Below are 24,325 nucleotides of genomic sequence, written 5' to 3'. Positions count from 1 at the left end.
TCTCTGTCAACTGCGTGCGAGACTTATGCAATGATAGGAAGTAGTAGTCAATGTGTTATAGGTAATGTAAAATTTATTTTGTCAATGATATTTAAGACGTTGGGTATAGCGATCAATATTAATCGCAGACAATTGTATAAGTGATTCACTTTATTTATAATATACGTTGATGTCATTCTTATTGGTTAGACATATACATGTATATATACATACATAATCACAAAGATTTCCAATACAATAATAGCTTGATAGAAATTTTGTGACTAGACTATTACGTGTATAAGTTTAGTTCATGTAATATTTTCGTCGTATAGTTACAAGAGCGTTTTTTTTCCCTCTATTTAATTTGAAATTTCGTGATCCTCGTCAAATAGAAACATGATTTCTTTAGATCTATTAAAAGAATCGCTTAAAGAAATATTACAGCGGATTATTTTGTACCTCGATATTTACATGTGAGTTTTGCGTCTGTACGTCTCGAATAACGTTTACTTGCAAATAAAATTTCTATGAATTCGATGGAACAGTAATTCTTAAATGAGTTGATAATCCGAAGATCCCGTTTACGAGAGAGAGAAATGTGGAAAGAATCTAAGAGATCTACGTACTTATATACATATAATGATACAATATACATAGTAATTAGTAAATGGTCTCAGGTACACGTTTGTATGTAATTCTGAAATGCTAAGGTGTAGATCCAGAAGAATCAGGATACGCGCAGGTTTTCCTAACGACGTTACATCTCAAGAAACTACGAATCAAATGTAGTACGTCTTTATTTATTAGTGCAGAATAGTGTGTTGTAACAAAAATAAATATCTTCCCTCTTCCATCTGTCTAGTACACCTTAATATATCGGAATAATTAAAGATGCGATACGATGTACAGAAATACAATTGACCCGCAAAAGTGTTCGCACACGACGACAAACTTCACTCAATTTACAATATGTTCAAATAAAATTTTGTAAATTAAAATGTCTGATCATCGAGTTCTGTTGATCGGCAATTTTAATTAATATCATATACTTTCGACGACTCTTCTGTAGGATAGCAAAAATTGTTACTGCGTGCACACGCTTTCGCAAGCCTCTGTATAGTAAAGACGTTCACACTGGTAGTTTTCTTGCATATGCTTTAAATCAATTGTACAATTATTGTTGCCGGTTTGTTCATCGTAAGTGCCGGTGAGACTTAATAATACTGTATTCGCGTTTGCGTTTTTCTTCGGAGACAAGAAACCCGTCATCTTTGAAAGTTCTTGCGAGAACAACGAAAAGCTCTGAATCTGTTGGTCGTATAATCTTTCTGTAATTATGTTCTTTGGGAAATAAGGTATCACGATGTCACGAGCGTGATTGCCGGTGCATCGGGAACAATTATCGAACATATGAAAATCTGTGATACACAAAAGTCAATGAGTCCGTATATAGTTGTATTTACAGTTCGCTGATGCGCGTGGCGCATTGCAATGCTTTTTCGTCACGTTTTTACATACACGCAGTTTGTCATATTGTCCTACTTACAATTACAAACGACCCGTGCCCGTCCACGATAAACATTCATCATCGCGCCCGATGCTTTATTTTTCAGCGTACCGACAAACCATGCGAGAAGAGTCGCGAATATTTCGGGGCGACACAGTTTTCGAGTTTGACCGATGACCCGACACTCACAGAAACACGTCCATTTACATATTTATCACGCCGAAATGCCTTGTATACAATATATACACACGATAAAGCAGTCGCGCGTTGCATACCGAAATGCATCGCAGTTCGCGAGTTCGATTGATCGTCGAATGACAAGCATCTACAATCGAGCGTTACGTTTACGCTAAGGATAGGAGAAAGTGCGAGGACACGAACGACGGACGAAAAGAAACTGAAAACCGAGCTTAGATCCCAGTACGCTCGAGCACAAGATCCTGGATCCTTTCGCCGAGAGCCGATCGATCACAAGCAATCCGGACCTCTCACGGCAGTATCTCGCACCCGGAAGCCGAAGTATTTACTTCGCTACAGGACCGAGTCGTCCTTTTTGCTCCATCCGTTATGGTTGCTGGAGGTCCTCGACATTTGGCTGGGACTCCTGACGGGGCTCCTGGCAGGATAATAGACGCAGGGACCCGGGCTTCCCGGTCTCCCCGACGCCTTCAAGCTCTGCCTGGTGCTGCCGTTCGAAACGTTGTTGTTCCTGCTGATGGTGCTCGACCGGTTCAGATGATAGTGCCTGATCGAGTTCCGGAGCTCTATGTTGGTCATGTTGGTGACGATCGACTCGTCGTACGTCTGAAACTCCGGGCTGTCTCTTCCGGGACCGAACAGCTTCGGACTGCAGAACAGCTTCAGGAATATCCTCTTGAACTTCCTGCCGAAGATCACGTAGATGATGAAATTGATGCTGCTGTTGATCGTGACGAGCAGGTTGCCCGTTTGCACTAACCAGAGCGGCGGGTCGTGCAGGAAGGTCTCGTGGATGTTCGAGGCGAGCGGCAGGATGTTGCAGATTAGGAATACGATCACCACGCAGAGCAGCATGGTCGCCAGCCCGATCTCCCGCCTCTGGTGTCGGGACAGCTGTTGCAGATCTCTGTTCGCCTTTCTCACCTGCAACACAAATCCTCCGGTGAATTATTCTCTATTACATTAGTCTCCGCGGTTGCCTCGACCTCTTACCAAGTACAAGACTACGATATATTCAAGTCGAAGGAAACATGATACTGTTACCCCTGGCAAAAGGTATTGAATTTTCTTTTAATTACAGTAATTTAATTCAGTTACAGTCACTATGTCAAATGACTAAAATACTTTCAACACACTCGCGTCATCTAGTCCAGCTTTAAAACGGTTATTGCATTTTGAATGACGCTCGAATACTTTTCGCCAGGAGTTGTAAATTACATCTATCCCGATGAATGATTAAATTGCAGGCGATTGCGGATCGTTTACTCGCGGGACGCAAAGTGTACACGATGAAGAAGCAAGGAGGACCGACACGAGGACCGCGGAAGATAATTAATGGTGCCTCGGTCGAAGCGGAAAGTGAAAAATGGCGACCGTGTGTTGGCACGGAGGCGTTTATTCCCAGCACTTTCTAGGATTATCGGGTGATCCGGGCATTACTTTGGGCGAGCGTGACAAACTCGACGAAAAAGGCGTGCGCCAGGAGCCACGAGCCCGCGAGTGCTCCCAGGCGGGGCTGTATCTTTATTGCCACCCTTATACTCGTTCGCCTCTGCGTTTTACCACTGCCGCCCCTCGCGAACGGTTTATGCGGGGAGCGACTCTCGTTTCTCACGAGATCCGCGAAATTTCCTATTTCATCCAGCCCCGGCGCAACGCGATTCCATCGGGAGCACAGGGCGCCTATCGATTTTACACTTTCGTTTCGGATAAAACTGTATGAAATTGAAGTAAGCGTAAAAGTTGTCTTGTTGGGATCACGACACCGCCGTCTACCTCCCTCCCCAACCCTTCGGTCCCTTCATCCCGGAGTCGTAAAGGGAGTGAGAGACTGTACACATTCGGGAGACGATGAACGCGCAACAAATACGGGATTCTCGCCTTGAGAATATGAAATTTGCCGACTCGTAAAACGATCTTCGTATGCGTGATGTATGCTTCGGAAGATACGCGCCGCTGCGGCGCGCCATTCCGTCGGCGGAGTTACGAGCGTAAATATGGCGGATCGGGTGGCTGGAAATCGTTCGCCTAACTTGCGCCACGGCTGGCCTTCCCGGGGGGAATTGTTTTTCGTCTGGACGCGAAATTTCTTATACGCGGCCCCGGGTGGGAACGCGCGGCATGATTTATCTGGCAAGACGCCATTTGGGAAATTGGTGTCGTCGCGTCGCCTAAGCGCGCATAATTTCTCCTGTCTAATTTACCTGCGATCGCAATAACGGGGATTGCCGTAGACGCAACAAGAAGCGATCGACTCGACAAATCTGCGCGCCAAATGAGACGAGCTTGGCGTGTTTCAGCGAGCACCGGTCGCGTGCGATTCACAGCGATAGAAAAAGAGGCACGACCGAAAATCGGTCACGAGTTTCGCCGCGTTCGCGGTGCCAGCTGCGACATGTGTGAATTACCTACGTGCCCGTGAATTTGGCACGCGAACGAGACCGCAACGTTTTGCGGAAACTGTAGTTTTCCGACCGGCCTCCTCTGCCTCGTCGCCGCTCGTCGAGAACGCGTACCCACGGGAACGCAGGAAGAGAGCTCCGCGATAAAGTTTGCGCCATCGAGTCGTGCGCGATGCTAGCCGTTCGCCTTGCATCGAACGGTTTATCGGGCAGAAAAAGCGAAACCCGCATGTGTCGGTTCGCGCGAGCATCGTTCGCGTATCGGCGAGCGTTTCTACAATTTTGCTTCGGTCGATCGCCGTGGGAATGGTAATGCGAGTGCTCGTTAGAATAGAATCGTACGACACGTTTCGGTGAGTCATTCCCGCCGAAATTATGGACATCACGAAACTGGGTTACCTATAAGGGCGCGCGTATTGTTGTACGACGAAATTGAAACATCTCGAATGGTTCGGGAAAGTAGCACGAGATAATAGGGTAAACTCGGGTAACTATCTTGTTTGCTGGATCACAATATTCGAGATCCTTCATTTTCAACAATCTATTCACCCTCGAATCATACATAATTGCACGATCAATCTTCCAAAATTAGCATCAATAGCGATGCGAGTAATTGCGCTCCACGAACAAAAATGCTTGCCTGTTCCATTGCGTTCGTTTTAATCCATTGAGCTTTCTTATTAATTGAACCAGAACCTCGACGCTGCCTGTTCAAATTTCATTTGGTCAAATTGGCCAAACGGTATTAGTTTTAGTGACGACTGAATGCGAGAACCCGAGTTTGCTCTACGCCAGGTCAAGGGCTGGAGTTGCTCACCCGCTTATAGATGGCCGCGTTGAAGATGACCAGAGCGAGGAACGGAAACAGGTAGCAAATGAAGAAGTACATCCAGTGGACGTAGAGGGTAACGTACAGGTCGTTGTTCCTGAGCTCCGCCGGGTACACACACAACACCGTCACGTTGTACTTCCAGTGGACCTCCGTGTAGAAGTCTATCTCCCAGAATCTACGAGCAACGCGGACAATGTTCAAGCATGTTCTCGAATTGCGAGGTCGCCGGGAAGCGGACGTATACAGTGACTACGATTAATACCTTTTAAAACGCAATGACAGTTTTAGAACTCGACTGAACGACTTGAATTTTGTTTTAAATTACAGAGGGACCAGTCTACTAGACCATAACTAGAATACCCTTTTTATTTTTAAAATGTTGCTATTGCTTAGAATAACAAAGGAAAATAAAAAGCTCACGTTTTTTAATTTTCTTATCTCAGCAAAATTTAAAGAAAAGAATTCTAGTTATGGTCTAGTGGACTGGTGCTCGTATACAAAAAATTCAAGTCGTTTATTAGCCCAATCCTAAAAGAAGTTACAGTAATGTCTCTCTAATTGACGCTCACGTTGTCCACAGAAATGGACAATTTGGGATGAGGAGATACGGTTATTTGAGCCTTGTGGCTTGTTTTTTATGGTTATCGATTGTCAACAATTGTACAAACGAGCTGCAAGGCTCGAATAATCGTATCTGCTCTTCCCAAATTGTCCATTTTTGTAGACAATCCGAGCGTCAATTAGAGAGACATTACTGTATTGCGTTTTTAAAAGGGCGTCCGAATATTAATCAGAGCCACCGAATGTACATCAGAGGGACCACTAACTTCGGTAGATTATAAACGAAGGAAAATATCACGATAACCAGCACAGCCAGCTGAGCCCGGCCGTACGTGCAGAAGGACCTCGCTTTCAGGGGATGACAGACCGCGATGTATCTCTCCAGGGTCACCGTTAACGTCAGGTACACCGTCGCAATCTGCGCCATGCAGGACAGAGGGTACAGGAACCGAACGATCTTCGGATAAACGATGAACTTGTAGTCGAACAGCAGCCCGGTGTACGCGTAGATCGCCGGCAGCCCGTAGATCAACACCTGGAACCGAAAGTTTCGAAATTCAACGCTCGCAAAGGTCACGCGTCCAGAGCGGAAAGCACAGGTGTTCGGGACAAGACCCGGACGCGACAGCCCCGATTTTCCCGAAGCAGCTGGAAATCGTGCACGACGCGTCGAACACCCCCGGGGATCTCTGCATCGACCTCGAGAAGTTCATTTGGCGATGAGACTGCTTAGGTTTACGTAACGCGACGGCGTAGGATATTTTCCGCGGGCAAACAGCTCTCTTACTCCGCCGTTACTCTCGAGCCACTTTTATCGGGATCTTGCAAATCCGCAACGGCGACGTTGATCTCGGCGATCCGAAGTTTATCGAGGAAACCGTTTGAGAAAGTCCGAGCGAACTGGCGCGCACAAATCACGAGCGGTTCGTGGATCTTTGCGCGAAATAGGGAGCCGAACAGAAAAGTCTCCCTCTCTCTCTCTCTCTCTCTCTCTCTCTCTGTCTGTCTCTTTCGTAAGCGACATTGGTAAGGTGGAAACGACATTCCCGTTCGTTTCGGTCGCAAAGTGCATAAAACCAGCAGTCGAATTTCGACGGCGCGCGTATCCGACGTTAATTCCGAGCGGGAGATGTACAAATCCTTCGAGGCTCGGCGCGATAAATTCCGGGACGTTGGTCGTCGCCGCTTGTAAACTCGCCGGGGTTGGAACGTTTAGACGCGGGCATCGATTTCTGTATTCTTTCATTCTCCTTCTTAGGCTCCCGGAATTTATGGCGCCACTACGGCCAACCCTTTTAAGGCGCTCTTCCGGCGCCGGTAGTGCTCGCGTAAATCGTTAGCCGCCCCGAGGAGTCCCCCCCGAGACCGTTCGCGGAATAAAACGGAGACGACTACGATGGAAGCGGACTCACCGCGATCACGATCAGGATCGTGTCGCATCTGGCTAGGCCGATCAGCAGGTAGTTGATCGACGACTTCATCTGCGGCCTCGAGAGGATGATCATCGAGATCGCGTTCCCGAATATGCCGAACAGGCCGATCACGTTGACCAGCACGCCGGCGATGATGAAGTCGAACAGCCCGGTCGCGTCGATCTCCTGTTTGCATTCGAGCGGCGTCTCCGTGCTGGCCCGATCGATCGGCAGATGAGTCGAGGACAGTCCGACATCGTAGTAGCTGTCGGTGAACGCTTCGTAGCTCGTCTCCATCGTTTCCGGCTACTTTCGTCGCGCTTCTTCGCCCGTCTCGTCATCAGCTTCCACTTCTCGCCACTATCTATCGACCGTTCGATCTCACGTTACCCCGCATTTTCCAAAGCGATCCCCATTCGATCCTCGATCGGTCTCTGTCCTCGATCCTGGGGAGCAGTCTATTCGCCGTAGAACCGTGTCCCGGACAATTCGCGAATCGCCGATCGAATGGAATCTCGCAAATCGCGTCCCGCGATTCGGCTCTCACTACCTTTCGACCTTGCGAGAGCCGAGCGCCGACGATCTCGGCACCATGACGAGGATCTCACCGCCTCGGATCCGTAATCTCGGTCTCCGCCGCCTCTCTCGCTGGCCTCCTCCTCCTCCTCCACCCCCAAGCGTCGCCGAGTCAATTTCAATTTGTCCAATCTCGATGGAAGTTCCAGCTCGCAGTCTTCCCGTATGTACATCTGCAACGTGTCGTGATTCCGCGGTAATTCCCACGGGGCCTCGCTGCTCCGGCTTCTCCCCGGGAAACTGTAATCAAAAAGAGAATGAGATATTGGAGGCGAGCCATCCAAGCCTAAGCTGTCCGTAACGATACGGCGGCTGACTAAGGCGGTTTCGGCCGAGTTAATTAACGGATCCAGCCGGATTCTACGTCCCGAGGATGTACGGCGAAACAACGGTCATAATATGAGCCGTTTATTTTGAAAGTGGCATAAGTCGCTTTTTCAGAAAAATCGAGTTAATGGTAACACTAATTACAATTGAACGGTATCTTTTCATTTAAAAAAAGAAAAAAGAAGTGAGTTATGCCACTTTCAAAATAAACGGCTCATATTTTACCGGCGAGAAAACCGGTCTTGGAACGATTCGTTCGGGACGAAGGACCAAACAATAATTTACGCATGCTGGACAAACGCTATCGTCGTTTTAACACTTTGGTCTACGATTTCTCTCGCTTCTACAGGAATCAATAGGCCACGGATCTCTATGCAATTTAAAAATTATTTTCGTTAATTGCAAGATGCAGGAACTGCGCAGACATTTATTTTCTTCTGTGGTAATTCTTATAATTCGACGTTAGTGCAATAATATTTTCGAATCGTTCAAATGCTTTTGTTATCTTGTATTTGATCTGGCCACTGTTGTCATAAATGCGTAAGATCCACGGTTTAGTAATTACGAATTTTTTTGTCCTTAACATATCCTTGAAATGGGGAAACTTATGTTTATCGTATGTCCGCATTAACTTTGGCGATCAAGTATTGATAACAGACAAATTGACCTTCGAGTCGCGGGCAACGTGGAATTCGCGTTCTAAATATTTTGTAAAATTTAGCAAAACGTAAATTTCAAATTCAAGACAATTTTTCATTTCTTTTATTTCTCTTTTTATATTCTTTTTAATTGAACTATTCCGCGGTTAGGATAATTAAATCTTATTCCGTTTTAAAATAGGCGAACAACGTCTACGTGTGGCAGGTTCCGTTGAACATCCGACGCGATGCCACAGTGCAAGGATCAACATTATGTCAATCGGTCCAACGATATCAAATGTTTCATCGAATTAAAGTATTTTATTTAGCCGAACTAAAATCGAGAAGACAAGTTTTTCCATGGCATCAATTACTATTTTCAGCTCCATTATCTTTCGCGGATTTCAATGGAATTAGACAGAAATTAGCGTGGAAATTAATTTTCAAATACGTGCTAATTATTTCGTCGAACGCACATCGATGACGCCACTCTCCTGTGACGAAACAATTCGACAAAGGGAACTCTCGCGCGACCGAATATTACACTACAAATTGCGAGTCTATTGCGCCGTTATTACACGACATATATTAATTTAACTTTCCTGTCGCAGGCAGGATTTCATTGCAGCCTGCAAGGATTCCGAGGTAAAGGGACGCATTCCGATCGCAAGAGGACAACACGGGGATCGTCATTGCGCCGTCGACAGAGGGTGCCGGTGAGTTTGGTGGCCTCATCCGATTGTACACAATGCCGGTATCATTAGGCACAAGACGTAGACGTTCACCTCGACTTTACTTTGTAAACAGAGAGAGAAAGAGAGACAGTCGAGCGTGGAATAACCGAAATGCCCGCGAATGACGGCCGCGACAGCGATTTTGCGGTAGTTCGCGCGTGGTGTCGTCGATGGCCACAGTATTGCGAGCGTCGGGTGCACGGTGTAACAAGGAAACGCGCGAACATGTTTATCGCCGATGGGAACGTGATCGTTCGGAGCCAGGCCACTCGGCATCGGTAAGTCGAAAATCCTTGCGCGACTTTGATTCGTTTTCGAGTCGGGCACATCGATATCGCGATTGAACGGGGGCGGCGTGCGATCGGCCTCGCCAGGCGTTTTAGCGAGTCGATCGAGCGCTGATTGGCACGCGCTCCGACCTACAATTTGCGTCCTTTCCTAATTTCCGCACGGTTGATTTTCCACATACATACATGTGCGGAGGGACGTGGTTTTCTGCCTCCGGGATTCTACGGCCGCGCCGAATGCACGCATCGGCGAGCCGTTGTTTTCCAGCGAAATCTGTCAAACTCCGCTTAAATTCGCGCCGGAACATCGATCGCGCGATACGTTTTAGCAGTTTACGGTACTGCATCGACATTTCCGTCCGACGACGTCGCCGACAATCCTCGATCGGAGCTATCGTCCGCGCGAGGACGATCGTAAGCGGATCACGCTTTCGTTCGACGGCGATAAATATTTTTTACTAGTTCCGTGTAATTAGGCGGTGATGTGCGGACGAAGCGAATTTTCGAACTCGACCTTCTCGGACACTAAGCTCCGAACGAAAAAATTGTTATTCCCCATTTCCGTCGGAATTTTTTTTTTCATGCGAAATCAGCCGGTGCAGATTCGCATGTATTGTTTAGTGCCCAAAAATTATTGTACAAGCGGGAAACGTGGGGTTCCTGAGGCCATTTGAAGTAACTCTTTCCTTGGCGAAAATGCAATCCGCGGCTTCGTTTGCGAGTTATTAACCCTTTGCGCTCGAATGGTGACTCCGAGGCACCACTGAGATTTGTTATATCACGTTCTAAGATCATTTTTACATTAACAAAGTTTAGATTTAATTCTTTGCACTCGAAGCTATTTTAATTATATTTTAAACATATTTTCTGATCTACAGTGTTTCTGTTTTATTTGATTTATTGCGATTTATGCATATGAAAGCCTATTGGCAAGTACAAAACTTGCAATTTTAAGAATCTTTTAGATGTAAACGAGTCTGATACTATTACAATTATTTTGAAAAATAGTATAGCAACTTTCGTTCGAGCCTTGTGGCTCGCTTTTTTATGGTTATCGATTGTCAACAACTATAAAAACGAGCTGCGAGGCTCGAATAATCCATCTTCCCAAATTGTCCATTTTTGTGCACAATCTGAGCGTCAATTAGGGAGACATTACTGTTGTCACTTTTTTCGTTAATAAATCGTAAACAAAGCCGCGGATTGCTTTTTCGCTAAGGAAAAAGTTACTTCAAATGACCTCAGGAATCCCTCATTTCTCGCTTGTACAATAATTTTGGGAAGGCTCTGTATAAGTGAATTTGGATCACAGTGGCGTAAATCTCAGTTTCCTCGTTGGGAGAAACAAGGAGTGCTATTATTGTTTACCAATAGTTACAAAGTTTACTAAAGTTGTAACATGCGTATCGTTTACCGGCCAAATTTATTGTTTATCTATTTAATCGTTATCCGGGCAAATATCCATTAGTACACAATATTGAAGAACGTGTATAGAGTCACGATGGAGAACAAGATTTACAGAAGAAGAAAGAAATGCAACAGAACTGCGTGCAAGATAAGTAGGTCATAGACTGTAAGCTCGGTTTCTAAAGGAAGAGATCTCAGCACGAAAAAGTTTTTGTGATGAAAGTTTCATTGGAAACACCGGATTGTAGCGTATCAAAAAAGCAAAGAAAACAGAAAAGATACAATAAAAATAGATGACACAACAGAAAGAGAAAGACACAACAGAAGATGAAGTGATCGAGTTATTTAAATAATGAGAAACGGATGAAACGAAAGGAAATAATACGGGAAATAATACACGAAGAGAATAATAGAGAAAATGTGACTTATGCCACTGAAAGGAAGAAAAACCGCAGATTTGTTCCGCGGAACAGGTGGCCCTTGTAAAAGGATCCGCCGAGTAGAACGGCCGTTTCTCGGGATAAAGAAAAGTTCGAGATCCGAGCAAGCGACTCGAGTTCCGTCCTATTTTGTTTTCCCGCTATTTACATGCGAAACGGCGGAACCAGTTCTGTCGGCAACGTTTACGTCCCCCAATTAAACTTTCGCTCGGAGGGCAGGTGTTCCTGTTAATTGTCGTTCCAGCGAACTTCCCGCTTCCTGTCTCCGATAAATTATTAGGAGAAGTAAATCGTTTAAATGTCTGCTTCGATATGATTTCGGCGCAGGACCGCGCCATCTCTAGAAACGAACTCGGGGAACTAATTTGCCAGCTGGGTGCGGGACCATTGTTGTTAACGAAGCGCGGTCGAGCGCGCGCGGGCTGGTCCTCTCGCAGCTCCGGGGCCTTCAAAGCGTCACGGAAACCCTCGATTCCGAGATCGATCGCGAACCGCTCGCTCGGAAAGTTTGCCGGCCGAGTCGACGACGGCTTGTACGGCCGCCCACGCGACAAACGTGCCAGCCTTTTTTCGCAGATTTATTCCGGGCGCCACGCTTCGAACTTTGACTTCGACGCGGCCGCCAATATTCCGGGATTCTCTGCCGGCCAAGGAAAAGTTCCGCGCCGGGATTTACGGGGCTCCGCGTCAGCACGAATCGGCCGCCGAGCGGTATACAGTTTTCGCGCGGACCGTTTTGATACTGTCCCGCGGATGATACCGCTCTGATCCGCTCGTTCGGATTCACCGAACGATTTCTCCCGGCCCGTACACTTTCTCCTTCGCCGATCGTTATCGCCCATTAACTTTGGGACTCCGCGCGAAATGCCGTATCTTTCTCGGAATTTATCGTGTGCTCGATTCGTGTTTCTTTCCGAGGTCCATCGAGCAGCGTTAACCTTCCTATAAAACTGCAGTGGAACCTCGGTTATCCGAGACCACCGTGTTTATCCGAGATACTTTGGCATCTGCAACGGAGTCTCGGTTAGTCGAATTGGTCCTCCGTTATCCGAGATGCGAATCTTACGTATGTACATTATGTACGCCATCGAGCACAAGTATTTGGACACTTGTACATTATTATCAAAGTGTGAGTTATATTATTAACCCTTTGCGCTCGAGTGGTGACTCTGAGGCACCACTAAAAAAAATCGTCACACTACGTTTCAAAATAATTTTTATATTATCAAAGCTTAGACATAAAAAAAAGTTGGCAAAAGTCTAACTGTTGTACGAGTCACCAAGGACTCGATTTCATATGTATGAAATGCGTTTTGTCGTATAAAATGGAAATATATTATAAGTCAGAAAAATTAATTTAGATTTACAGTTAAAATGGCTTCGAGTGCAAAGGGTTAATACAACCCTCCATTACAAATTTCATAATAAGAAGCCTGTAAACATCAAAGAATATGTAACGTAACGTGTACGTTTGTTGAAAAGGGAAAGCATTAATTAAAATCGGTGTAAAATTGATTTTGCGGTGACGCTTAAGTTTGTCAAAAAAAAATATCATAAGTCAGAAAAATTAATTTAGATTTACAGTTAAAATGGCTTCGAGTGCAAAGGGTTAATACAACCCTCCATTACAAATTTCATAATAAGGAGCCTGTAAACATCAAAGAATATGTAACGTAACGTGTACGTTTGTTGAAAGGAGAAAGCATTAATTAAAATCGGTGTAAAATTGATTTTGCGGTGACGCTTAAATTTGTCAGAAAAAATATCATTTCGTTGGAAGTTAATTTTATATTATAACAGCTACACATACGCTTTTCAAAGAGATTACAACAGCTGACTGGTTAACATTAAACCTATCACCGTCGGTCAAACGACCGGTTTCAGATTTTCGACTTCATAATTTATTGAAGTCGTAAAACTGCTTCCCTTAAAAATTGTCGAATATATTTTGTTTCTTTAGGCGCACATTATTATGAAAATTGTGTAAAATTTGAACAAACCCTATCTTGTAATTCTTACGAGGCAATTTTTGTCAGTCGCTTTCAGATCTTGGTAAATTTAATGTTAAAAGCTGTTCACAACTGCACTTGATCTACGTTTCTCTTCTTTCTCTTTTCGTGTACTTCTTCCTCTTTCATTTGTTTCCCCTCTACGATCCTCGTTCAACTTAATTTGTTCCTATGTCAACGCTAATAAGTTTACGACCCGCATAAAATAAATAATAATAATAGCATCTGGTAGTTTACCAGATTCGGTAATTGCCGGCAATTGCGAACCAAACGGCGAAAAGTTACAAGCGCCATTGTAGATATTCAGCTTGCATTTCCCCGAACAAAGAGTTAAGTAAAGCAAGATACGAGCCGACTCGCGCGAACGCAAACTGCAATTGCGAAGTTAGCCGCCGCAAGCCGGGAGATCAAGCTGCCGAAAACGTAGGCGAAAATGGATAGGAGTCTCCGTCGACCGCGGGTTTCCATGTTTTACGCAAGCACCGCGCGAGGGTAAGCGTAATTCGCAAACTCTTGTCGCGGTCTCCTAACTTCCTCGCGATTATTTGATCCGCGTCCCCACGGTCGCGGAGAAGTCGCGCCGCAATCCGATCTCGGAACGACTATGTGTGTACAATCATTTCTCCCGGAAATGCCAAATTTCGGGTTTCCCTGAATTTCCCTGCGCTAGTCCTACGCCTATGCGATTTATTGCTACGTTTACGCTCGAATGTTTTTACCGTTTTCAAAAGCTTAAAATCTGCAGTTTAATAATAAATGATTGAAAACAGTATCGAACAAAGATTAGAACGATTAACATTGTTTTCACGTACGTGTGTTCACTTACACGCGGCTTTTCAGTGTGAAACGTGTAAGAGAATCAATTAAATATACATTCGAAATAATTTCGGACGCGACGAACGAGTTTGCAGATCCGAAGTCCGTTGATCCGAAGTTCTCTCGTTGAAGACGCGCGATCCTTCCGATCGAAGGATCATCAGAGAAATCACACGTACGCCGACTACTACTAGGCTTTCGTGTTAATGAGCTGTCCACAAGGTCTGGTATTTATGGAAAACACGGAGGCGGCTGCCGAGGAAACAATTCGTTGACCGAACGAACGGTTGCGTAACATCGATCGTATTTATAACACGGCGCAAAGTACCCGCATAAACAATAATTAGTGCGGCGCGTGGGAGTATAGGCAAAGTGGAACGTCCGATGAATACGATCTCGTTATCATCGCCCGTCGAATTCGAGTCGATCCAGTTGCCGTTTTCGTTGGGATTAGCGTCCTGCATCGGGGAGAGTCGGTTGCTTTCGTCGTCGCTCGAGATTAGAAGAAATTGCTGTATATCATATAATTCGTAAAAGTTTATGATAGAATATATTTTAGCGTTGTCACAGGGTTAAGGTTATAATATAGTGGGTCGTTGGATTCGTTTCGGCGCCAGATTTAGTATTACGAAGTCAAACGTGTATATTAATATTAAAAAAATCGAAATGACTATTAATATAAGATTAAGAATTGAAATCTGGCGATGATAAACGAGTTTATCGAATAATCGTATCTCCTCTTCCTAATATATATACTAATCTCTCTATATCTCTCTATATAATAATATATACTCCTATATATATTATATACCAATAAATCTGTGCAAAACCTTTTCGGAAGATTTTAGCGGAAATTAGCGGAAAAAAATTAGCGGAAAAGATTTTGCACAGATTTATTGGTAACCCCTCAAAGGATTCAAGATCCAAAATAGTGGCCATTTTAAATAATTGTGTGCGGGAACGTCACACTAAAGACGAAAGTCGGAAATTCAAGCGAAATATTTTATCCTAAGAATTCAGAAGGCAGTTCTAAGGTAAACTAACAGGTTTGAATTAATGTTATATATTAGTGTTATGTATATATCCCTTCTAAATTCTCAGGATAAAATATTTCGCTTGAATTTCCGACTTTCGTCCTGAGTGCGACGTCCCCGCAAACATAATTATCTACAATTGCCAATATTTGGAATTTGGAATCTCTCGAAGGCCAAATGAATAAATTATTATTTATTTATTATACCAATACCCTACCAATAAATCCGTGCGGAAGCTTTCCCGCTAACGTCTGAAAAATTGAATTCCGCGCGACGATAAACGCGTTTCCAGCTCTCCTTTGCAGCGTCGGGATTGTCCGGAGTGTTTGCGCAACGAACGTTCCGCGGTTAATTAAACTTGGAACAACGGGAATCTGGGGATCGTCCGGTAGAATCGCGTGCGAACCAGCGTCCGCGACCATCGATCGCGGGAAAGACGTCGGAAACAAAGTTATACGCGGGTCCGAGAAGTTGGACCGACGACGGATTTCGCGGGAACGGTCGCGACATCGGGGATGCCGGACGGCCGGGCCACGAGAATAGCCTCGCTAATGATAATTCGAGGACGACGACGTCTCGCGACGACTTTATTAGCCTTCTTCCCGTAATTATAACTCGTTCATTAATCATGATAACGGGCCCGGCGAGCCGGCACGGCTGAAATTATCGATCTCGTTGTTGCACAGGGGTTACCGTGCCAACTCTTTAAACGCTGTCGCGGCCTGCCTCTTTCTCCCCCTGATAACGAACTTTCCGAACGTTGCCAGAACCGGTGGCAATCTGATAACATTGTGCACGGCCCGTAATCGGGGGGCCCCGTGGACGACAGAGACCTCGCACGAGCCGGCGTTCCGCGCAGCCGGGCCAACAATGGCACCGAGAGCCGGCTTTGTGCATCGAATCTCGGCGACGCAACGAATCGTTTTCATTAAACCGCTAATACGAGCAACATCGTGCCCAGTCGTTAGCCTTAATCATCGTTACGGCGACGTAGCCGCGTTCATGGCCTACGAGAATTATGCCCGTAGGCGGCGCGGCACTTCGCGATCAAATTCGATTAACCCCCCGGCCCTCGCCCCGTTCCGCGGGAATTAAGCCATCGTTCGAGGATAAATATTTATCTGGTGATGCTATTATTCTGATGCGTCCGTGCGCCACGCGTCGCAGGTCCCGCGATTATTTATAGAAGATGATTCCCCGAGCGCGAACCTGCGCGAGAGATCATCCTTTTCTGGCGACAATGATTTAAGAGTCGAGAAATGGCTTCTCTCGGGAATCCTCGCCGAGATCATCTTCGCTTGAAATTCAATGGCTCGGATACCGGCTCGCGAAATCGTCTCGTGAAAACGTTCGATTACGTTCGGAGCTTTAAACAGGGGTGAAAAAGGTTCTTAGGAAGAATTGTTTTAAAAATGGAATTTCAAATAATGAAAATATCGAGAGAATGCAAGAAGCTCGCGTTTCTTGCAATTGATGCTAGATTTAGACTGCGCTAAAAGCGGCTGTTTTATGTTAGGTTGTGTCATGTGCAACAAACACGAAATATTCTCACCGTTTTAAATCTCATTTTTTATCACGAATGCATAAAATCTGGAGTCTAGTGACAAGTTTAATAGGTTGAAGGTAATTAATCGATACTCTTCGATTCTCCTAATCTGTCTTTCGCTTTCTCGTTTTTGCCATAGACGCATAAAATTCGCGATCTAGTCATAAGCGTGAAAAGATTTACAGGAAAGTTCTGCCGCGATTCTAATTTATTTATATTAAATTTGGACATTTTTCTTATAGGTAATTACTAAATAAAAGATTCAGTCTATAGTTTAGAACATAAATGCAAGTTTCAGCTTAGTTTCTCAATTTTGTAAAAGTAAAAATCGTACAAACGGAAGAAAAAGCAGCTGTTTTTATCCTGAAAAATCAACTTTAAATGCTTACAGTAAAATAAACAATTGACATATCGAAAAAGTCGTGCGTCACATTGTAGAATACTCTGTGCAGAATATCTCCATTTGAAGTAAATCGGATGTATAGTTCCAGAGATTTCGCGACGGCCAGGTTAAAAAATGTAGTTCCAAGAGAAACGTAAAAGAAATTTTCTCACTTTAATAAAGTAAGATTTTCGAAACTGTACCTTCACCGGCTAAACGTTCGAGTTTCGGAATATTGCTGTGACACAACATTTTACACACTTGTAACTTTAAAAAAATGAAAAGAAATTGATTTTTTTCGAACCGTTAGAGTGGACGCCTCTTGAGACTCGTTACACGGAACCGCAGACAATTATAGTTTACACGACTTCATCTGCAGCTCGAAACCCTCGCTCGCACATTGTGGCGACCGTTTGAGTTTCAGACGCGTACATAATTGGCGTTTGATTCATTTCCTTTGCGATTAAAATGTAGAGCTACACATTTCCTGAATTATGCGATATGCATCTTGCGTGTGGCGAGGCGCGATCTAATGAGCGCATTGCAGAGCAAAGGTTCGCGAAAAAGTTTCCAAATCAGCCTCGGAGACGGTTCTTTGAGAATATCGATCGCAGCTTAAGAGAACATGGATCTTCGAAATTGAAACCGTCATCAAACAGTTGTCATTCTTGAACAATGAATTAACGAATAGGCGTTACTTCGAATGTATCAAACCCTTCGTCCGCGAAGGATTAGAAAAATCCTTTCGCGTCTTCGCTCATGGCTCTTATGTAGTACGATGGAAATCATGCGAAATCGCGTGACATTCAGAGAGTGTGAACATGCGTATTTTTATCGTTTCACGTTTCAGATCTGTTAAATACGGATCAGAGTCGCGTCACGCGAAATCACACGAAATCGAGCGACGCGATCTGTTTCTAACAGATTTGAAGCAATAAAAATACGCAGACATTATTTTATATATTCTACCATTATTTTTCCTACGATATCACGTGATTTCACGCGACGCGACATTATTGTGTCTCTATCTTTAAATCAGCAATGGCCGCGATAAATGCGAACACTTCGCGTTCGTGTTATTCGACAAATCGCTGAAACTTTCGTTGCATTTTTACATTCGCCGGAGCGATAGTCGAGCGAATGGAGCAAAGGTCCGGCTACAAAAGGGCTAATCGGCGTGGCACGATTTCGAAACTGCGATGATAAAGCTTCGCGAAGATTGAACTGGGAGAGAGAGAGGGAGAGAGAGAGGGGGGGGGGCAAGGAACAGGGGCAGCGCCATTGGACCGACTTTGGTAAATCGGTCGCATTGTGTCGAGGCTGCGGGTCTCGTTGGTCTCGCAAAGTGGAGCGGCCAGGAAATGAGACGGTATTACTGTCACTTATAAGTAATAACCGGCGAGTGTGAACAACATCTGGTGCGTCTTCTCTTTTACGCAGCTATTAGGAAGCCGAGAGTGTTGGTCACGGCGGGCGTCACGCGTCGAACAGATTTCATGGCTGTTAAAGATCGGGTCCCGCGGACAAAAGGACGAAAAAGGAAGCGACAACGGAAGCAGGTGGCACGGATCGGAGGGGCAGGGCGGGGGCTGCGTCATTGTCGAAAGCACAACGTGCACCGGGGCGGAAGGAGTAACGGTGACTTTTCCAGAGGCTCTCGAGCAATTTTCGCAGGGAAATCCTCGGCGACCTAATTGCTCGTGGCCGAAAAGGATCGATCCGAGTGCACTGCCACCGTTCCTGTTTTCCCGAGAGTAATTATGCTCTTTTCGGCGACGGTTCGCGCGCGCATAAGGCAAAAGTACCTTCTTGAAACAGAGGCGCAAACGATGCAGTGAAAAATTTGATGGAGCATTATAAAAGCGTTGAATTGTAACCATTGTCTTGAACATTGTTCTTCATGAAATCAGTCGCGCAAATATTTGCTGTGCAACGGTCGGTTGTGAAAGAAACGTTTATTCGAAATTCTCCCTAATTGACGCTCAGCTTGGAAACAAAAATGGACCATTTTGGAAGAAGAGGTACGATTATTCCAGTCTTGCGGCTCGTTTTTTTATAGTTGTTGACAATCGGTAATTATAAAAACGAGCCGCAAGGCTCGAATAATCGTATCTCCTCTTCTTAAATTGTCCATTTTTGCGGACAAACTGAGCGTCAATTAGGAAGAATTTACTGTATATATACATATATTCCATAACGAGCTTGTTTCAAAATAGGGACAATGAACATGGAACACGGGGACATGGTACGAAAATGGTGTTCCATTATAGACGCACGCTCGTACTTCACTGTTTTACTCCTACTATATCTTTTTTCATGTTAAATTAATATCTCAAAGTGCATTGTATTACCTAGACACATCAATCTATCGAACAGTAGCATAAATATTCAACGATAACACTGTTAACGCAACGACCGTCGAGCCAATTTTCAAGAAATCTGGTCAAGTCGACATTTCGTTATTTTGAATAAATAACAATAAATAAAAAATAATAAATAAATAATAATAAATGAAACATAATAAATACATCCTATTTTTCTCTTGATAATGAACCTTTAACGGACGACGCGTCGTGGTGGGTGTCCGCCGCGAGATATCTCGTGGTCGGCAGCGAACGGGTTAAACTGGGGTAAAATCTGGCGAAAAGCGGTCCATAATAGGTACTTCTAGCGTACGTCGAGCGGAAACGCGGGGGACAGGGCGGCGGTCGTGCCGCATTGTCCCCCTGAAAGTGGAATAACCGTGCCGCGAGACGAGATGAGAATGCGATAAGTGGTAGCAGCCGTTTAAGATCAGACGGGGCACGTCTCCCCCGGTTAGATCGGCCGCGGCGCGGCGTTGCAGTTCGCAACACGTTGAACCACGACGATACCGAGCAGAATAAATTCTCCAGACGGTACGTAGCTTATTGCTCGGCCGTCGGTGGCCCGAATCGTGCTCGTCGGAATTTCGAAACAGGGATAAAAGGTTCCGCCGTTCGGAACGTCCTCTCTATTTTCACCTCGCAGCCGCGTCGCGACGAGCCGCGTCGTTTCTCACCGTGGATCGCCGGTGAAATCTTTACGAGCCGCGGGTACGTATTGTTTCCCCCGTTCATCTTCTTTTTTTATTCACCGTCACGAGCACGACGGGTGCCCCGCGCGCGAACGAGAACGCCGAGAGATGGCACGTGGATTATTTTCGGTACGTCGTCGCCGACGAGTGTTCTACGAGAGATTCTCGCCTCCGTCGCTCTTACGCACGACCCATTTTGGAAATAGATGTCGGGGATTTCTCAAAGGACACCGATGCCTCTCGCAAACGGCCTTCCGTCCCTCGCGATCATCTCGCCAGTGGGAGCCTAATTCCACCGTTTTCTCAGGTTCCATCGTTTCCACCGTTTCCGGGAGAAACGATCCTCGTTCGCCGACCCGACCGATGATACGTTCCGAGAGCCTTCCCGCTTCGTTCTCGACATAATTCTCCATCTTTCCACTTCGCCGGAGAGCTCGCAGCTTCTCTTTCATACTCATGATAGGACCGCGCGGAGCCGATTCGATTCCGTGGGCCGCGCTGTCGCGGTCTTTTCTCATCCGTCGCTCCGAATTTTTTGGAACTAAGAATTTTCTGGGAACACGAGACGGTTCTTTGCACCGCACGGAGCTTTGCTTATGCGTGTAGGGTGTTCGAGTGAAAGAAATCGTAACTTCTAATCAATTTTCCGTCGAAACGCGTTAACACTTTGACTTCGCGAGAATTTGAAGTATAAAAATTGATTCGGCGCAGTTTGAAAACAAAATGTATCATAATTATACTATTAACCCTTTGCACTCGAAGCGAAATTAATTTTTCCGACTTATGGTACTTCCATTTTATGTGACAAAGTGCATTTTGTGCACATGAAATTGAGTCTTGTGACTCATACAACAGTTAGACTTCTAACAATTTTTTACGTCTAAACTTCGATGATATAACAATTATCTTGGAACGTGACGTAACAATTTTAGTGGTGCCTCAGAGTCACCACTCGAGTGCAAAGGGTTGACGAAATTGTCAATGCTCTGAGCCGATAAATTAATAGTAAGTCGCCAAAGTAAATTAATAGTAATAGCAATAATAAAGCAATAGCAAATCAATAATAAATTAATAGTAAATTAATGGTAAATTAAAGTAATAGCGAGCCGCCGAAGTAAGTTGGTAAATACCAAGTCGCCAAAGTGAATTAGCGGCTCCGGACTGAATTTCCTAATTAAGTGGCTCGAAATAGGAAGTTAATTTTTCGAATTTCGTTGATTGGACGATGCACACTGTGCACCGCTCCGAACGCGGTTCGACGCGAAGTCTAATTAAAATCAATGTCCCGTCCATTAGCGATAGAAATCGGTGTATCCATGTGCGTGCCGTTAATGCTCCGATCGATAAATAAATATGCGAAGTAGAACGTTTTCATTCAGCCGGCAGGACGAGTTAATCGCGACACAATTTAATCGCGACACGATTTAATCGCGCGGAAATGTTTGAACGTTGAAACATTCTTAACGTTGAAACATTGTAAACGCCAATGTCGGGGATGGCATGTCGTCGTCGCGTTGCACTCCGTCGTGTGGGGACTCCGTCGTGTGCACTCCGTCGGTCGATCTCGGGGACTCTCTCGATCGGACAGAGAGGAGAGACGACGAGCCACGAGGATCGAGCGTTTTCTAGGCCCCCGTCCAAATTTCACAACCGTCAAGGTCGCGGCGCGATCTCTCGTAGTTCGCGAGGCTCGTTTCCCGCGTGGACAGTGTGTTTCGCGCGCGTAAAATTAGACAAGGAGTTCCTATAGTTGACTCAGAGTTGCAACGAGAAGGGGCCAAAGCTCGGAGAGCCCGAAGCCCGAAGCTCCACGTATTTTTAGAGGGTTGGCAGCAGCGAAAGCGACAGCTGGCCATTTTGCCGAGCCGACGATAGGCTTCTCCTCCTCGAGAGTTAAGACGAAGCGACGCCGACACCTACGCCAATGCGTTCTAACCACCCCAGGACCCATCCTTCGGGTCCTTTACAGAGTCGACGATTCTCTAGACGCAATTTACCCCGAGACAAATTCTTTCCTCCCTGTCGCTCGCCGCGTTACGCGAAAAATAGGGACGCCGCGTTACGCGAAAAATAAGAACGCCGCGTTACGCGAAAAATAAGGACGCCGCGCCGATGGTGCTCGCTTCGAACGAGCAATATTCGCCGGGCTCTTTGCTGTTCCACGGTCTCTGTTCGATTGTCTAATTTCAAATTTACGAGGAATTGCCGGGCTTTTTCGCAACGGTAACAATCCTCGTTGAACGAGAACGACGCTCCGACGCTCTCCCGAAAGTTGTGCGCAAGCATTTTAACTATATCTGCTCTACAATTTAATTCTGCTTCAGCCGTGCTTTAAAGAATACGAAAAACAATTAGAATCCCTGGTATATTCGTTTCGTTACTTTCGCAACGGTTTCCTCTCAAACTGTATTATCGGGGAGCATCTCTTGAGGACATTGAACTATTATTATTTTGAATTGTGAGAAAATCGAAAGTTCCGGTTATGCAGAAAATTGTCTTGAAGTATGTTGACATTTATACATATAAGCACAGCAATTTATATTACCGGGTTGATTCATTAATAGGAGTCTGTTGATTATTTTATTTATTTATTTATTTATTTATTTATTTATTTATTTATTTATTTATTTATTTATTTATTTATTTATTTATTTATTTACTTATTTATTTATTTATTTACTTATTTACTTATTTATTCTTCAACGGGAGTAACCCATTAGCATAGTTAATTGTGTCATGACGAGTATACTCGTCGTGCGTAAAAAGTAGTGACCATTGGCTATTTAAATTGTAATTTTAGCGAAAACGAAAACATATTCTCAAATTTCAAGACGTTTAGGCGATTTTAAGGCCAGACCAAAATAAAACAAACAAATAAAGAATATGAATAATTCTATGAATCAAAATTGAATGAAAAAATATTGAATGAAAAGTTGACGCCAAAAAGAAAAGTTGGATGGCAAGTTGACGCCACATTTTTTGTTTTTAAAAAAAGCCTTCGACACGACAATATACTTGTATCGAAACCTGCTCAATATATTACAATAAAAATGAATTTCCAAAACCTAGTCAAAAATTCGTGTCACCCATACGTGACTCACGCGGCACTGAACGCGTCAACCGAACACTATACCCGGGTGTTCGCACGATTGAAGTAACGCTCGACAGTGGTTCAGATGATAGGAGTTCAACAGAGGGTTCGCTAAATCGGGCATCGCCCAAAAGGCTCAAATAAGCGAAGTTATATTGCATTTTCTACTCGACTTTTGTCGTTTCATGGGCAGCAAAGATAAACGTTGATCAGCTTTAAGAGGAGTTTTTTCTCCTCGATGCTGCCTCTCCCGTTGATTTTCTTGGAGGAAAGTCTGGAGACAGGTTGGTTGCAAGGGGCGAAGGTTGCTCGAGCTGCCGGCAATAAAGAAACGCGTGGATTTCGTCGCGCTTAAGCGATCCTCGTGGCCCCTGCTTCATCTTGATCGTTCCTAGGAGGCTCGAGATCCATCTCTCTTTCTCTCTCTCTCGCTCTCCCGCCCCTCCTTAGGGAGGATCAAGCGACAAAAAATCGTTTGGAGCAGCCACGACCAAGATCAAGGATACTTATTTACCCGGCTAATCTTCTTGCTTAGCGTCCTTACGCGGATTTTCAGCTTTCTTCTCGTTTGGGTGCGCGCAGTTCGTCCAGACAGGGGAAAAAAGCTGTCTTGCTCCTTCGCTTTTCATTTACGTTAATTCTCTCCGCCTGCAAGCTCTCCTCGTTAACCCCGGAATAGAGAGACGGGCCGAGTAAGGTAAATGTCCCAGTGAACGGACATGCCCAGTGATTTAGACTGCGTAGACCGCGGATTTTTTGCGTTTATAGCGAAAACGTGTAGGTGAAATAGAAACCTGTGAAGACTTTGAAAGAATTTAAATATATCGTCGCATTATTTTCGACGTACTGGCGCGATCAAAAGATTAAGAAATATATTTTGATCGAACTTCTGTTTCGAACAGTTAACATCGAAACGTTTTATTTTGCATAAATATCCGCGGACTAGTTATTAGACGTCAGTGTGCTATGTCCAATTGCTAGGTCTAAAGCGTTCAATTACCGGGGCATGCATACATATATTTTTGTCCAATCACCGGGCCATCAAAGGGGTCTCGTATTTTTTTAATTAAAAGGTGTCACGCCGTATAA

The 24,325-nt window shown here is 44.9% G+C and overlaps 2 protein-coding genes across 7 annotated transcripts in view; one reads left to right on the top strand and one right to left on the bottom strand.

The window, feature by feature from the left end:
* Window positions 1-55: 55 nt before the first annotated feature.
* Window positions 56-24,325, bottom strand: part of FMRFaR (FMRFamide Receptor) — a 37,195-nt gene continuing 12,925 nt past the window's right edge. Inside the window, exons 1-5 of one of the 6 annotated variants that reach the window (XM_076524345.1) lie at window positions 17,395-17,469; window positions 7,503-7,710; window positions 5,749-6,017; window positions 4,907-5,096; window positions 56-2,611 (exon numbers count right to left, since the gene is read on the bottom strand). In XM_076524345.1, the coding sequence (XP_076380460.1) occupies window positions 2,021-2,611; window positions 4,907-5,096; window positions 5,749-6,017; window positions 7,503-7,643 (1,191 nt within the window). In that variant the 5' untranslated portion in view covers window positions 7,644-7,710; window positions 17,395-17,469 and the 3' untranslated portion in view covers window positions 56-2,020. Of the gene's footprint in view, window positions 2,612-4,906; window positions 5,097-5,748; window positions 6,018-6,894; window positions 7,711-17,394; window positions 17,470-24,325 lie in introns of those variants that run through there. The other 5 variants (XM_076524340.1, XM_076524337.1, XM_076524339.1 and 2 more) reach the window with 5 other exon arrangements.
* Window positions 9,272-24,325, top strand: part of LOC117221140 (uncharacterized) — a 112,333-nt gene continuing 97,279 nt past the window's right edge. Inside the window, exon 1 of the mRNA XM_076524323.1 lies at window positions 9,272-9,447. The gene's annotated coding sequence lies outside the window, so the exon portion shown is untranslated. The remainder of the gene's footprint in view (window positions 9,448-24,325) is intronic.

This window comes from Megalopta genalis, chromosome 1 (genome assembly GCF_051020955.1).
Source record: "Megalopta genalis isolate 19385.01 chromosome 1, iyMegGena1_principal, whole genome shotgun sequence".
Lineage (NCBI taxonomy): Eukaryota > Metazoa > Arthropoda > Insecta > Hymenoptera > Halictidae > Megalopta > Megalopta genalis.
The sequence above is the reverse complement of the archived record's forward strand: the minus strand, read 5'-3'. Positions and strand labels throughout refer to the sequence as shown.